At 40.1% G+C, this 14336-nt stretch overlaps 1 protein-coding gene across 1 annotated transcript in view; it reads right to left on the bottom strand.

Annotated features, from left to right (window-relative positions):
- RELN (reelin) overlaps positions 1 to 14336 on the bottom strand; it is a 524459-nt gene that overhangs the window by 53694 nt on the left and 456429 nt on the right. The window contains exons 44-46 of the mRNA XM_078442541.1: positions 12538 to 12796; positions 11429 to 11678; positions 7225 to 7393 (exon numbers count right to left, since the gene is read on the bottom strand). Coding sequence (XP_078298667.1) covers positions 7225 to 7393; positions 11429 to 11678; positions 12538 to 12796 — 678 coding nt within the window. The remainder of the gene's footprint in view (positions 1 to 7224; positions 7394 to 11428; positions 11679 to 12537; positions 12797 to 14336) is intronic.

The raw sequence follows: 14336 nt of genomic DNA, 5'->3' as shown, positions 1-14336 counted from the left end.
GCAGGAGTGAGTGGTGCTATTGAAAAATAAGGTTGCTCATAAGTCAATAATAGTTGAATGAAAGTTGAAGCTGGGTGATGACTCTATTGAAGTATAGTTTGCTATTTTCTTAAATTTTGTTATGTTTTAAATAGATAAACGTGAGCCAAAAATAATCTGTGCTCCCTTCAAATTCATAGTAAAATTTTGATTTGAGGATTACAAAGAAAAGAAAATGGTTATCCTATTTTTTGGTAAAATAAGGATTTATTATTTTCGCTGAGAATCATAATTAGTAATGATACTAACAACTACAGTGTTCTGAGTAGGCCTACTGACAGCATTAAAGACTTTGGACCATCCTTCAAATAAAAGGAATTTCCTATAATTTTTAAAACACCTTCTCAAAGGAGAATGACTTCTATTTAATTGTTAAAGCAATCTTAAGAATCCATAGATAGCAATATGGGTGAAGTACAGCCAAGTCTCAAATTCTCTAATAAAATTTTGGCAACAAGATTGACAACAGAGAAACCTTAGTTGGAATGCAGAATTTCTGTAAACAGTTTTATTCTCTGTTGTAGTGGAAATGGAAATAGATTTTATTGTCTTAATGTGCAAATATTAACATATTCAGTATGTGAAAATCAATAGTACCATAGTTTACATCCAACAAAATTATTTTTATTTATTTATTTATTTATTTATTTTTGAGAGAGAGAGAGAGAGAGAGAGAGAGAGCGCGCACAAGCAGGGAAGGGGCAGAGAGAGGGAGACAGAGAATCTGAAGCAGGTTTCAGGCTCTGAGCTGTCAGCACAGAGGCTGACACGGGGCTCGAACCCATGAACTGTGAGATCATGACCTGAGCTGAAGTCAGACGCTCAACCAACTGAGTCACCCAGGTGCCCCAGAAGAAATTATTTTATGTTCTGTTGTCCTGAAACACCAGCAGAAATTTGGTAAAGCAACAGCAATGATGTTCAAAGTATCAACATGATGCATGAGAAAATGGTGACGTAAGAGAAGTCTAAGGTTTCCTTGACCTGACTGAAAAATTTTAGCATGATGTTCAGCAAAACAAATGTCTGTAAAAAGTCTTTCAGAACTTACTAGAAAACTGAAAGTAACAATGGAGATAAATAATACCAAGGCAAGTTAAAAAAAAAAATCCCTCCTTTAAAAAAATGAACTTGTAATTCCCTTGAATATTTCTCCAAGACAAACCCCCAGAATACTACCTTTAGTTATTTGGTTTTCTTAGCAAAATATCTTTTCTCTGAAGTTATAGTTGGGATTATCATTGAAAATATCCTCCCTCCCTAAATCTGTTTACCTGCAAACAGGTAGAGACTCCTCTAACCCCATTCCATTATCCCAATCCTTCCACAATCTTTTTGCCCTTTCTCGTGCTTATCACTTTTCCTGTAAACTTCCCACAAACATTAAGTAGTGTCCATGCTGTGGCTAAAACCATCTGGCTTCCAAAGTGTTGCAGTTAATCTTTAAAGACAGTGGTATTGCTAGGTCATTAGGGCTGGTAGGAGGGAATGGATCATCTTCAAACTGCGACTTAAAATAGCCAAGTCACACCTGAGCCTTCCAGTGGCAGCACCCACCCCCTGCTCTTTTCTCAGTGGATTTGAGTTACCTGCCCTTCTGTTGACTTACCCTCCTTCTCAGGTGACATTTCAAGAACCCATGCTACTTGAGCCACCTGTTATTTTTAGATCTGGGGTTAGTAAACAGGAGGAGGCAGATTCAAATTAGGGGCTATGAAATTGATTTTGGTATCTTCCTCTCCTTTTCAGCCTCTCTCAAGAACTCCTGCATTCTCTCTTCCTATTTCTTCGAGGACTGTATCTCTTAGGCAAGCAATAAAAATGTAGAACTAATAGGGGTGCCTGGCTGGCTCAGTCGGTTAAGCGCCGACTTGGCTCAGGTCATGATCCACAGTCTGTGGGTTTGAGCCCCGCGTCGGGCTCTGTGCCCACAGCTCAGAGCCTGGAGCCTGCTTTGGATTCTGTGTCTCCCTCTCTCTCTGCCCCTCCCCTACTCACACTCTGTGTGTGTCTCTCTCTCTCACGAATAAATAAACATTAAAAAAAATTTTTTTTTAAATGTAGAACTAATATACTGGTTAAGCCCATGGGCTCTGGGGCCAGACAAGCTTTATTTATTTCCAGTATCTTACTGAAACTTTTCTTTTGAAGGTCACTGACTATCTCCTTATGGAAAAATCTAGCAAATTTATTGTGAAACTTTTTTTTCATTACTCTATAGCGTGTGTCACTGATGGCCACCTCTTCCTACTTGATATTCTATTCTTTTTTTTTTTTAACGTTTATTTATTTTTGAGACAGAGAGAGACAGAGCGTGAACAGGGGAGGGGCAGAGAGAGAGGGAGACACAGAATCGGAAGCAGGCTCCAGGCTCTGAGCTGTCAGCACAGAGCCCGACGCGGGGCTCGAACTCACAGACCGCGAGATCATGACCGGAGCCGAAGTCGGACACTTACCCGACCGAGCCACCCAGGCGCCCCTTGATATTCTATTCTTACTTGCTCTTGGATACCACGTTCTTCTGATTCTTCTTAAACTCCCCTGAGTATATCCTCATGGTCCCTTTAAGAACTATTTCCACTCAATCTGCTACTAAATTTAAGGATCCTTTCTTTTCCTTTTGAATGCTCTCCCAAGTTGAACTGCTCCAGTTTTACAGCTTTGCCTATCACCTCTATGCTCATGCCTCCAAAGTTTATTATCTTTCCCTGGGCTCTGAACTTCATATTTCTGTCAAATGGATGTTTCCATTTGTATTTCTAGTCACCACATTTAATTCAGCATCATTGGGTTGAATTTGCCACATTGTCCCTCCTGGGATCAACTTTTGCTTCCTCCCCACTTCTCACCACTCTCAAGGGCTTCAAACTTTACAGTCGTCTCCGGAAGGGTGCAAGGGAGAAAAATCTAGTGAGTTTTATCAATTCTTTCTTTGAAATGTCCTGTAATATCCGTCCCATCCCCTGCTTGTTAGCTGTAGCCCAGACCCTTGTGACTTCATGGGAGTCATTATCACAATGCCTTTGCCACTTTCTCTTACTTGCCTCTCTGTTCTCCCAATTGTTTTTTTCTTGGAAGAATATTCTCAGCTCAAAATCCACCATAGTTCATTTTTCCGACAAGTCTAAACTCCTCTACCTTTCTTTAGTGCCTGTGATAGTTAAGCCAACTCCACTAACAAACAACTTTCCAGAGCATCCAGATATGAGCCCTCTGCCTTCACCAGCAACTCCTGGGCTCTTGCCGGGCTCATGAGCCCTGTTCACATTGTTTCCCTAATTTAGAAATGTCCTTCTCCTTACCCACCTAATTCATAGCCATCCTTTAGGCCACCACCCATCTCTTCCATGAAACCCTCTCTAACTCCCGCATTCAACATTGTCTCCGATTTCTAGCCCATTCCTCATTGAAGCTCTCAATTATATACAGCGTGTTTTATTTTTAAGTTGTCTATTTTTCTCCAATGAGATGGTAACCCCCTCCAGGGCAGGAACTTAAGACAGTGTCCTACCATTACCATGGGTTTGCTCTTGTTAAGTGAGCTTAGGAAGACTTCTTAGTCTGACTGAAGGTAAAGTCTGATAATAAACTTGTGCTATGCTTAACAAGTATGATTATGTTGTTAACTCATAGATGTAAAAATGATTTACGTTTTATAAATACTTACAATGTCCCAAACTCATCCATGCACATTGATTAGATTTCTTAAAAGTTTATTTATTTTGAGAGAGTGTGAGAGCAAGGAAGGGGCAGAGAGAGAGGGACAGAGAGCACCCCAAGCAGGCTCTGTGCTGTCAGTACAGAGCCTGACATGGGGCTCGATTTCACAAACCGTGACCTGAGTCGAAATCAAGAATCAGAATGCATAACCACTGAGCCACCCTGGCAGCCCCATTTATTAGATTTTTATACAGCAAAAAGTCTCATTTTTCACATGAAGACCCTGCAACTCTGGGACATGGAATGACTACCTTAAAAGCTCACAGGGCTGAAAAGCTGGAACTCTCCACTAAAACACAATGCTTTCCACTCATTTATTTCTCTTTAGTAAGATCTAACTTAAGCAGTGTATATGGGAGTAATAGAAACTATGATTCGATCTATAGCAGCTTATTTAGGTTTTAACATAGAAAATGTCTGGAGCAGAGTGTAATGTCTCTTGTGTTTACTCTCAGGGCCCCCTTCCCAGTGAAATGTAGCAGCATCCATTCAGTTCAACTCAGAAACCACAGTCATCTTCAACATTGCCCCTCCCCTCACCTTCTCACGTCCATTTCATCATTAAACTTAATTTTATCACTTCTATTTCTCTTGAATTTCTCCACTTGTCTTCATGTCTCCTGCACCTTACTCCAAGCTTCCAGCACTTACTGCCTCTAGAAGTCTCCTTACAGCTACTCGTATCCTCCCCAATTTGTTTTCCAGTTAGAATACGCTTTTCTGATGCAAATCTGAGCATGTCCCCCTATTCCTGGGGCACTTCAGCAGGCTTTTAAGCACCTATGTAACCATCCCCAGATCTTCAGTAAGACCTACAATGCTCTTCATGGTCTCACTCCATCTCACTCCGCTCTCTCTCTAGATCTGATACATTCTTTCAGTGTCTCACATATGCCTGCTACTTCCTATCACAGGTTGTTTTCCTTGCCTGGAACACCTCCCCCTACTGTTCCCCTAGTCAATTCCTATCCACCCTTTATCTATTACTTCAATTATGCTTTCCTCCAGAAAGTGGTCCTTGACTCTCCTGATAAAGGCAAATCTCCCTAGGACATATCGTCTCTCAGCATCATGCAACTGTCCTCCATCAGTTACCACAGTTGAATTTTTTATTTACTTCTGTGATTACTGCTGGTTTCTGGTTAATAGTTCTTTTTCCCACTGGACTGAAAATTTGTTGAGGCAGGGGTAAGTTCATCCCCCTCACACAGACCTAGCATCCAATTAAACACTTCAAAAAATATTTGTTTAATGAATAAGTGAATGAATAATTGCTACTGGTAACTACCGGCCATTTTAGTTTGGGTAATGATTTTGTGTCAATTTGTGGATAACCAACCTCAGTTGACTCTTAACTACCACTGTGCCAACAATACTGGAACCCTAGCCTTGTGGTCCTATGATAAGCGAACAGGTGGACAAAACTACCACCGGCACATTGTCACTCCTCACCCCTACTGAGCAGATGGCTTTAAGTCATCAGCATCATGTTTGTTTATGGTGAAGAGCTACGAGCTGAAATTCTCAATTCTAGAGAGCAAAGTAAACATAGGTGTCGCAATACTTTGCAAATGTGGAGGCAGTTAAGTGAACTCAAGACAAAGAGGTACCACATTTAAAAAGTAGCTGGATATAAGAGCAGATAGAGTATAGCTATGCTAAGTTCTGTGTGAGACAAAGTGTTCTGAGTCTGACACACTGTTCTCCTCATCTCTGGCATAGGGCAGAGCACAATAAGAAGTAGGTCTGGCTTGGGCTCCATCCATGTGCATTTCTGTCTGAATTATCTAAAAGGCCTTGTTACAAGGCAGGACCACCTTTAAGACCACTGTATAACAGGGGCTTTGAGGGTAGTACAATAAGCAGTGCATATTTTCAATATGGTAACAAGAGGAAAGGGATGCTCATCAGATTTCTCAACTTATCATTTGAAAGGGCCAAATTCTTATGGGTAGGTGCAAAAGACAATTAAAAGATATATTAAAAGAGGAGGAATAATTACCTTTCTTGAGTAGAAAAGTCAAGGGTATAATCACTAGCTGGAGTAAATCTTAGAATGTCTTTTATTTGCAAAATGCTACCAAGTAGCAGGGTAATAATTCACAGAATTCATAAAGCCTTAAAAGACTGTTGCCTTAATGGAGTTTTTTTTTTCTATTTTACTTATTAAGATCACCTTAATAATTCATGCATGGCAATACCTTTAACCAGCAACAAAATCTCACGTATCTCATTTAAACTTGGCAACTCTACTGACAGTTAATATAGTCTCGTAGCTCTGAGCCAGCAATTGTAGAGGGGCCTTAGGCTGTTAGTAACTGAAACCATCTCATTTATGATAATCCCAAGAAAAGTTATGTCCTAGATGAATAGTTGAATTTTATGATCATTTGCTAGGAAGATTTATTCATTCTTCATTTGTGGGGAAGCGAGGGACCAATAATGAGCCCAAACTGTAACTCCCGTTCCACATAATTGCACTGGTTGCTTTGCTTCTGTCTTAACGGCAACAACTGATTGCCATTTTTTTTGGGGGGGAGGGAACAGAATTTCCCATCAAGATTTTAAAGCTTTCCTATGATTAGCACCTCCTTGGATAGTGAAAAGAGAGAGGGTCAGGGAACACCATCCAGTAGGCAAGGTGAATTCTCTGTATAACTCAAAGCACTTTCCAGGCAATTTTATTAAGCCACCACCATTTCTTATGGACTCAATGAATGACACATTCATAATTGTTTTTCATATAAAAGAAGCTCCAGGTGGTAATTCTCGAGATACTGTTTAAAATAAAATTTCAAAAGCAGACAATAATTTTAATACACACTTATTTGCTCTATCTGTTGATATGACACCACTCACTGCTGTACCTACAGTAGTCTAACAACAGACTCCATTTAAACCTATTCTGTATGCAATGTGCCTGTTTTAAATTTAAGTGAATCAAGTCGGAGACTCTCACTGATCCATATACTGTTTTCTTGCATATGCCATTCTTTAAAAGTGTTAGAAATAAAAGTCAGTATAGGCCTGGCTTTTGGGAAAAAAAAACAGAACAATGTCACCACAAAAACTGGCTTCTATTTTGCTTATTTTTTTTTATTCCTCCTTTTTTTAAAGTAAGCTCTACACCTAGCATGGGGTTTGAACACAAGACCCCAAGATCAAGAGTTGCATGCTTCACTGACTGAGCCAGCCAGCTGCCCCTTATTTTGCTTATTTTTAAAAGTAAACTCCATGCTTTGTGTGGAGCTCAAACTCGCAACCCCGAGATCAAGAGTCACATGCTCTACTGACTGAACCAGCCAGGTGCCCTTATTTTGCTTACTAAGATCACCTTGTTCATTCATGGCTGGCAATACCATCAATCAATAGCAAAATTGCATATATCTCATTTAAACTTGTCCTAAAAGCTGATATGACAAATTATATCAGATTTGGGTTCACTACATGCAGAAGCATCCATACCTGGTATAGGGAGGGAGAGGCAAAGTGATTCTGGTCCATTTGTTGAAAGTGTCTGATACCAGGATCCGCTGCAGGTGGTAGCGACTGCATTCAACATTGGTAGGTAGACAATCCCTTACCAATGGGTGCCATGATAATCCAAGGTCTACTGAGTATTCCAATTCAATAGCTGAAACAGGAAACACCATTCTGAATATCAATACATGTATGTAGACCCAGGAACGGTAAATACTTATATCTTCTTATGTTTTAATTTCACTCAGATGTCAATTTGATTTTTCCTCAGTATTTATGTTTCCTATTTTGAAATGTTTCCCGGTTTGATTTTTCCTTCCATACAATACTAGTTATTATTTTTCACTTTCCAGATTAAAATAAATTTTCTTTTAAGGGGGTATGATCAAGTGAAACATAAATTTTCCTACATCACTCCTTATAGTGAGAAACTTTCAGAACAAGCATAACAAAACCATTGTTTATATGTAGTTAAAGCAACAGTAATGATAGTTATATATATATATTTTTGGTTTAATCTAATAGTTACAATATATTATAAAATTATACAAACTATATATAATTTGAGGTACTGTAACTATATGGTATCTATTTAATAGTTAACATACAAATACAAACATAGTAACCATATATTTTAATGATTACTTTTTAAAAAGTTTTAAAAAACTGAGCAACTTTCCTTAAATTTGACCATTCAATAGGGATCCTGACCAATAATGCCAGTTTTGCTCCTGATACAGGTTAAACTTCTTACAAGTTGCAAAATCTCTTTCGCTCTTATCCTGCTCTGCTGTGTTGTGGAATATACTGGGAAATAAGAGAAGTATCAGGAGGGACCTGAAGGACATGTAACTTGTGCCAAAGAAGGCAGTCAGGCTGTGGGTCTATGAAAAGATACTTTTCTTTTTCTTCTTCTGAAAAATTCAACTTATGTTCTATGTTTTGTATTTCTCTTTAAGTCTTTAGAAACTGCTTCAGGCCCAACCTCCGTATTGAAATTGCTTCCTCTAAGGCCGTGATTCTCAATCTTGGCTGCACACTGAAATCACCTGGGTACCGTTAGAAACTACTAATGCCAGGGTCCCACCCCCAGGGATTGTGATTTCACTCTTCTGGGGCACAGCCAAGGTATCAGGAGATTTAAAGCTCCCCAGGTGATTGTCATGCACAGCCAGTGTGGGACCACTCACTTCAGGGAGGTTCCTAGCAACCTTTTCTAGTTAAATACAGTGGTTCATCTCAGTCTTCATTGTTCTTGTTCTTCCTACAGCATTGGATGTTATTGATTATTCCCCAATTCTTGAAACTTTCTTTTCTTTTGGAGGACATTATTCTGAATCTCCGCTCTTACTTTCCTGTGACTCCCGTGCTAACTAGCCTAGCTGTGGGCATTCTTCCAGACTCCATTTCTGGTCTTCTGTTTTATATGTATACTCCTTGGGCTTCAACTATGACCTGTGTGCCCAGATTTGCCAATTTTATGTCTCCAAGCAATTTCATTAATTCAATAAATGTTTGCTCAGCCTGGCATTGCACCAGATGCTGGCCTATTGTGGGTGCACAGTATAGAAAAAGTTCCTGCTTTCCATATTGTAAGTCCTCTTCAGTCAGGGGATCTCCACTAAAAATTACTTCTAGAACTTGTTGTGATGAGCATCGGGTGTTATATGTGATGAATCCTTAAATTCTACTACCAATATTACACTATATGTTAACTAACTAGAATGTAAGTAACTTGAAACAAACAAAAAAATAAATAAATAAAACTACTTCTACCCCAACTAAAGAAAAACTCACCATTTTCCCTAATAAATAAACATCTTTTCTTCACTACTAAATTCTTTTCTTTTAAATGTTTATTTATTTATTTTGAGAGAGAGAGAGAGAGAGAGAGGGGGGGAGAGAGAGAGAGAGAGAGAGAGAGAGAGAGAGAGAGAGAGAGATTGATTGCACAAGCAGGGGAGGGGCAGATAGAGAGGGAGAGAGAGAATTCCAAGCAGGATCTGCACTGTTAGTGCAGAGCCTGATGCAGGGCTTGATCCCATGAACTCTGAGATCATGACCTGAGACAAAATTAAGAGTCAGACACTTAACTGACTAAGCTATTCAGGTGCCCCTCTTAACTACTAAATTCTATCAATGGCAATGCTTTTGCACTTGTTTTCTGGGTTCAAAATTTATAAATTATTTTAGAAATTTTACTCTTCTCTCTTCTTTACCCTCTGTGTTCAAACTGTCAGCTGGTTGTGAGATTTTCTGCTTCTTTCCTTTTTGTTTGCATTGTCTCACATCAATATTATCCATCTTATTTCTCTTCATGCCACCTCCTCTGGAGATTACCACTGAGGCTTCCTTATTGGGATTCTTGCCTACCCACCTTCATCAGCTTTTGGGCTCATCTCCCAGAAACACACCATGCCGCTTCTCTGCACTTGAGTCCTTTTATTCATGTCCTTGTCAGGTACAAATTCTTTTTTTTAAACTTTTTAAAACATTTTTCAAATCTTTTTTTAATGTTTATTTTTGAGAGAGAGCATGAGTGGGGAGGGGCAGAGAGAGAGAGAGAGAGGGAGACACAGAATCGGAAGCAGGCTCCAGGCTCTGAGCTGTCAGCACAGAGCCTGACGCGGGGCTTGAACCCACGAACAGTGAGATCATGACTTGAGCCAAAGTTGGATGCCCAACCAACTGAGCCACCCAGGTGCCCCTATAAATTCTTGTATGTGCCTTGTAAGGCTCTTCTTAGTTGGCAACTCTGCTTATCCATCTCTGCTTTCGTCTTTGATTTTGTCATTTAGTTCAACCTTTCTCAAGAGGCTGTGCCAGCCTATAGTAGAAAGTACACAGGAGGGTAGAGTGTCAGTCCTGGTGCTAGTGCAGGCCTATTGTGTCATAGCTTACCTCCTTGGGTTCCCATCCATTTCTTATGCTACTGAGGGAGTAGGCATCTAGAACCTTACCACCCTTTTCCATTTTCAAAATCAGCACTTTCCTCTCCTCCACTAGATGCAAATATTGCCTGTTCAGGCAGGTCTGCTCATGGCTTTCGGCATGGACTAGGAGGACCCCCACCTCTGTCTCTTTGCTTATGCTGCCAGCCTAGCTTGGGGTGTCCTTTCTTCTCTATTCACTCTTCAAATCCACTGCAACCATCAATGCCCACTTGAGACAGCTTCTTTGTGAAATCTTCCCAAACTCCTTGGATTGGCCATCCATTGGTCATCTCACTCTCCTTTGAGCTCTCATCACATTTGGCATCAGCACCAATCCACAGAGCACTTGACTTTGTCATTTATTGCACTCTAACTTTTGGAAGTATCCCCTCAACTAGACCTATTGAAGACAGATGGGTACCTTATACTTTTCCATGTTCCACCCCTGCTGACTAGGTTAGTGCTGACTAATCGATCCTGAGGTAGAAGCTGCACTTCTGGGAGTCCCCTTAAGATATGTCCACTAAGTTCAAACTAACAGAAATATGAAAAATCTGGATTTTGTAAGACCTTGGAAGTAACCAAATTTGTCAGATGTTGGCCCCCCAGAATCTAAAACAGAACAAGGTCCTTGTGAACATTCTAGTTTGTATCTCTTGGAGGAAGAATGATAAGGGGTGGTAAAAGGCTGGAAGACTACCAGAATCCCAACAGGTGTGCATTCCAGTGAAGGCTCCAAGTATGCAATGATGTCAGTTTTTATATCTCCTAGGATAGGTGTGTGTGTGTGTGTGTGTGTGTGTGTGTGTGTGTGTGTGTGCAAGTCATGTGTGAGTAGGAGTGTGTGTGTATACAACCTTGAGGATGCAAACTGGTCACAATGAGGGTGGCCTAGAATATGCTATGACCTAGAATGGCGAAAAGTATAAGGCAAAATGGGAACAACAAAATGTCATGATTCCTGGGGAGTTGGAAAGAAGACAGTAACCAGACTAATCTAAAGCCCTATGAATTAAAACCTATGCAAATGCAAATTTATGTGTAAATCCTATGGCTTATTCTGGCATTCTCTATGTGATGAGAGTTATAATTCTGCAAATCTGATCGTACAAGAAAATTCTGGATTTTCCAACAAGAGATATATTAGGGGTTATTATATCTATCTATCTCTATCTATCTATCTGTCTGTCTGTCTGTCTATCTATCTCTACCCGGAAATGGGGTAATGTTCCTCTACCCAGAAATGGAATTTTTACCGTAACAGGAGTCTGTGACTGAGCAGGAGGCAGCGAAATCTATCTGCAGGAATGAATCCTCATTCACAGCAATGTCTGTGGTGACCACATAGCGGGTGCTGGCCTTTTCAATGAAGACTAGGGCATCTCCGGTAGAGCCACACACAGGCATCTTGGTGCCTCCTGGGTGAAGCAGCCATTTCCTACTATCCAGGGTTGTGAAATCATCCTCCAAGACTGTATTACCAGAAATATTTCCTCCAATAAGAATCTGAAATGTATTTTCAAGAAAACAAATTTTTAATATGGTTTCAAGAGACAAGAAGAGTTCCGTCTTTTTGTTTGTTTTTATCTGTCAGATTGCTCAAAACTGGCATCATACAGCAAGCATACTGTTTGGGGCCTTTCAGAATGCTTTTGTTTATGTGGTCTGCTTGCCCATCTGGCAAGAAGCTACAGAAAACAAATTGAAGTATTGACAAAACCATTCACAGCCTTCATGGGCCAAATTGTGCCTTTGGAAACTACATGCACCCAAGCTGGGAAAGCAAAAGTTGGCTTACATGTGATTATTTTCCATGTGAAATTTCTATTTAAGGACAGTTGTATCCTAAAGCATTTCAGTTCCAATTTTTTGCATGGATTCTATCATTTGTTAACAGGTTCTTTGGGATCTATTTGATATGCATTTTATTATGTATGAAGATCGTTTAGAAGTGTCCATGAGGCTGTTAGGAAGATTTACTTATTTCTTCTTCAAAGGCTAGGAACGAGGATTTGTAAACTACTGCATGTGGTACCAGTGCTAATTTGCACATTTTCCTTTTAAGAGAATTATAACCTCGCATCACACTTGATAAAGTCCCTCTATCCATATGGCAGAATTCTCTATGAGCAGGACCTGGGCCTTCTGTTGTGTTGCTGGTTTTTATAGGCTCAGGCAATTGAAGGAAAAGAGAAGGAAAGGAAGCTAACTGCCATATCTAATCTAGCTGTATGCCCTTGGGCAAGTCATTCAATTGTTGGTCCTGGGCTTCCTCTACTGAGCGAGGGGGCCAGACTGGATGCTTTGTAGGCCACATGCAGCTCAAGTGCCAAACATTACAATAGTTAATCCTGAGTGGACTGACCTGGTCGATAACCCAGGGACTGTAGAAGTGCCCATTTTCAGATGGTTGCCACCAGCGGAGGCGAGTAGAAGTGGAACGGGCCTTCAAGGGTATCTCCAGGGCAATGTACCTGCCCACGTTGCTGGAGTTGCTGAAAAGGAACTCTTGAAGGAGGCTCCATGAGAGGCCGCCATTGAGTGAATACTGTAGAAGCACGGGTTGGCTCCTGGGGTCAGGAACACCTTTACCACATCCCAGCCTCATGAAGAACTGCACAAATCTGACATGAGTAAAGTTTACTGTAGATTTTTTCACTTCAGTGAGAAATGCACACTATTAACATAAGACAAGCACACAGGGTAATACGGGGAAAGTGCACGGTTTTAAAGAATATGATGATTTAACAAGTGTCTAAAGCAATCATTTCAAATCCCAATTTTCCTTGTTAATGTAAGGGAGTTAATGAAATGAAAAAAAGGCAATTCTGTACTCAAGTTTATATTTTGTACCCTTCCACAGAGGAGAGTCTGAGGGAACTGAGCATTCCCCAATCCTGTTGTTACTCTATAAGAAGATGGGAGGGGTCCAAAGCCTCTTCAAGTTTGGGAGTGTGTATTGCTATCTATTTAAGACAAATTTGTCCTTAGTATCTGAAGCTGGAAGAATGCTATGAATGTAGTTTATGCCGTTAATTGGCGAAATCATCCATTTTCAGGTCTTACCAGTTTTTCAGATCTCATGTTATTGGTTTTGGGGAGACACATTTAAATTCAGCAGTTGTAGCACCTCTTTGTGAAAGACCAGGCATCTTTTGGAAGAGGTGTGTCGAGCCTGGGCCTCTTTTCTGTCTTTTGTGCCAGGGGCAGGAAAGTGAGTATGGGGTGGTGGTAATAGTGGGCTGTGCCAGCCTCTGACTATTGCTGGGTCTGGGATGGATGAGACTGGCCATCGAGAATCATGGCGGCCAGCCAGTGGCAGCCTTTCCAACTGGCAGGGAAGTGGACAGAGTGGCAGCAACCAGCTGGGGTGCCAAGGAAAACTAGCTCACATGTTATCTTTGGCAGGCAAGCGGCTGGTGCCTGGTCTGGCCGCTATGCTAGCTGGTAATGCAGAATAAATTTCATGCGTAACCCAACACATACACCCAATTATGTATGCATGTCAAACACAGGCAGCATATTGGGGCTCATAATGAAAGTTATCAGTTCCATATATAAAACCATGCATTCTTCATGGGTTCCTCCCCTCCCCCATCTCCATTAACTGGGCACTCATTTATCTCATAACCCCAAGAAAATTGGGATTTTACATGGAGCATTTTGAGGTCAATATATGCAAATCCCACACAGCATGCTACTGAGATGAGATAAATAATGGAGCTTTTTAACACTGGATTAATGAAAAAAAATACATAGTGCCTAGTGACGTTTAGAACTATAAAAACAATAACATTTACAGAAAAAAGCCTTTTAGCCTATTGTCTATTGTATTGGGAAATGTTTATATTAATTTAGTTATGGACAAATCCATGTCAGAATTATTTTGGAAAGATCTAATAATTTCTAAATTAGAGAACTTGGCTGCTAATGATAAATCTGAAATAAAAAGCATCAAATTAAACCATATGCATTAAAATAGGATGAAGATAAATAAAATCTTGCTTTCTATAATAGTAAGATTATCTCACAGAATTGTATTTTTATGAGGCACGCTCAAATTTATAATTCAATAAAATAAAAGATTTAGGTGAAAGAGGAGGATAAATATGTTGAGATACATTTTAAGATTCTCTGAAATGTTCTGAAAAACAAAAACACGAC

This window comes from Panthera onca, chromosome A2 (genome assembly GCF_046562875.1).
Source record: "Panthera onca isolate mPanOnc1 chromosome A2, mPanOnc1 haplotype 2, whole genome shotgun sequence".
NCBI lineage: Eukaryota > Metazoa > Chordata > Mammalia > Carnivora > Felidae > Panthera > Panthera onca.
The sequence above is the reverse complement of the archived record's forward strand: the minus strand, read 5'-3'. Positions and strand labels throughout refer to the sequence as shown.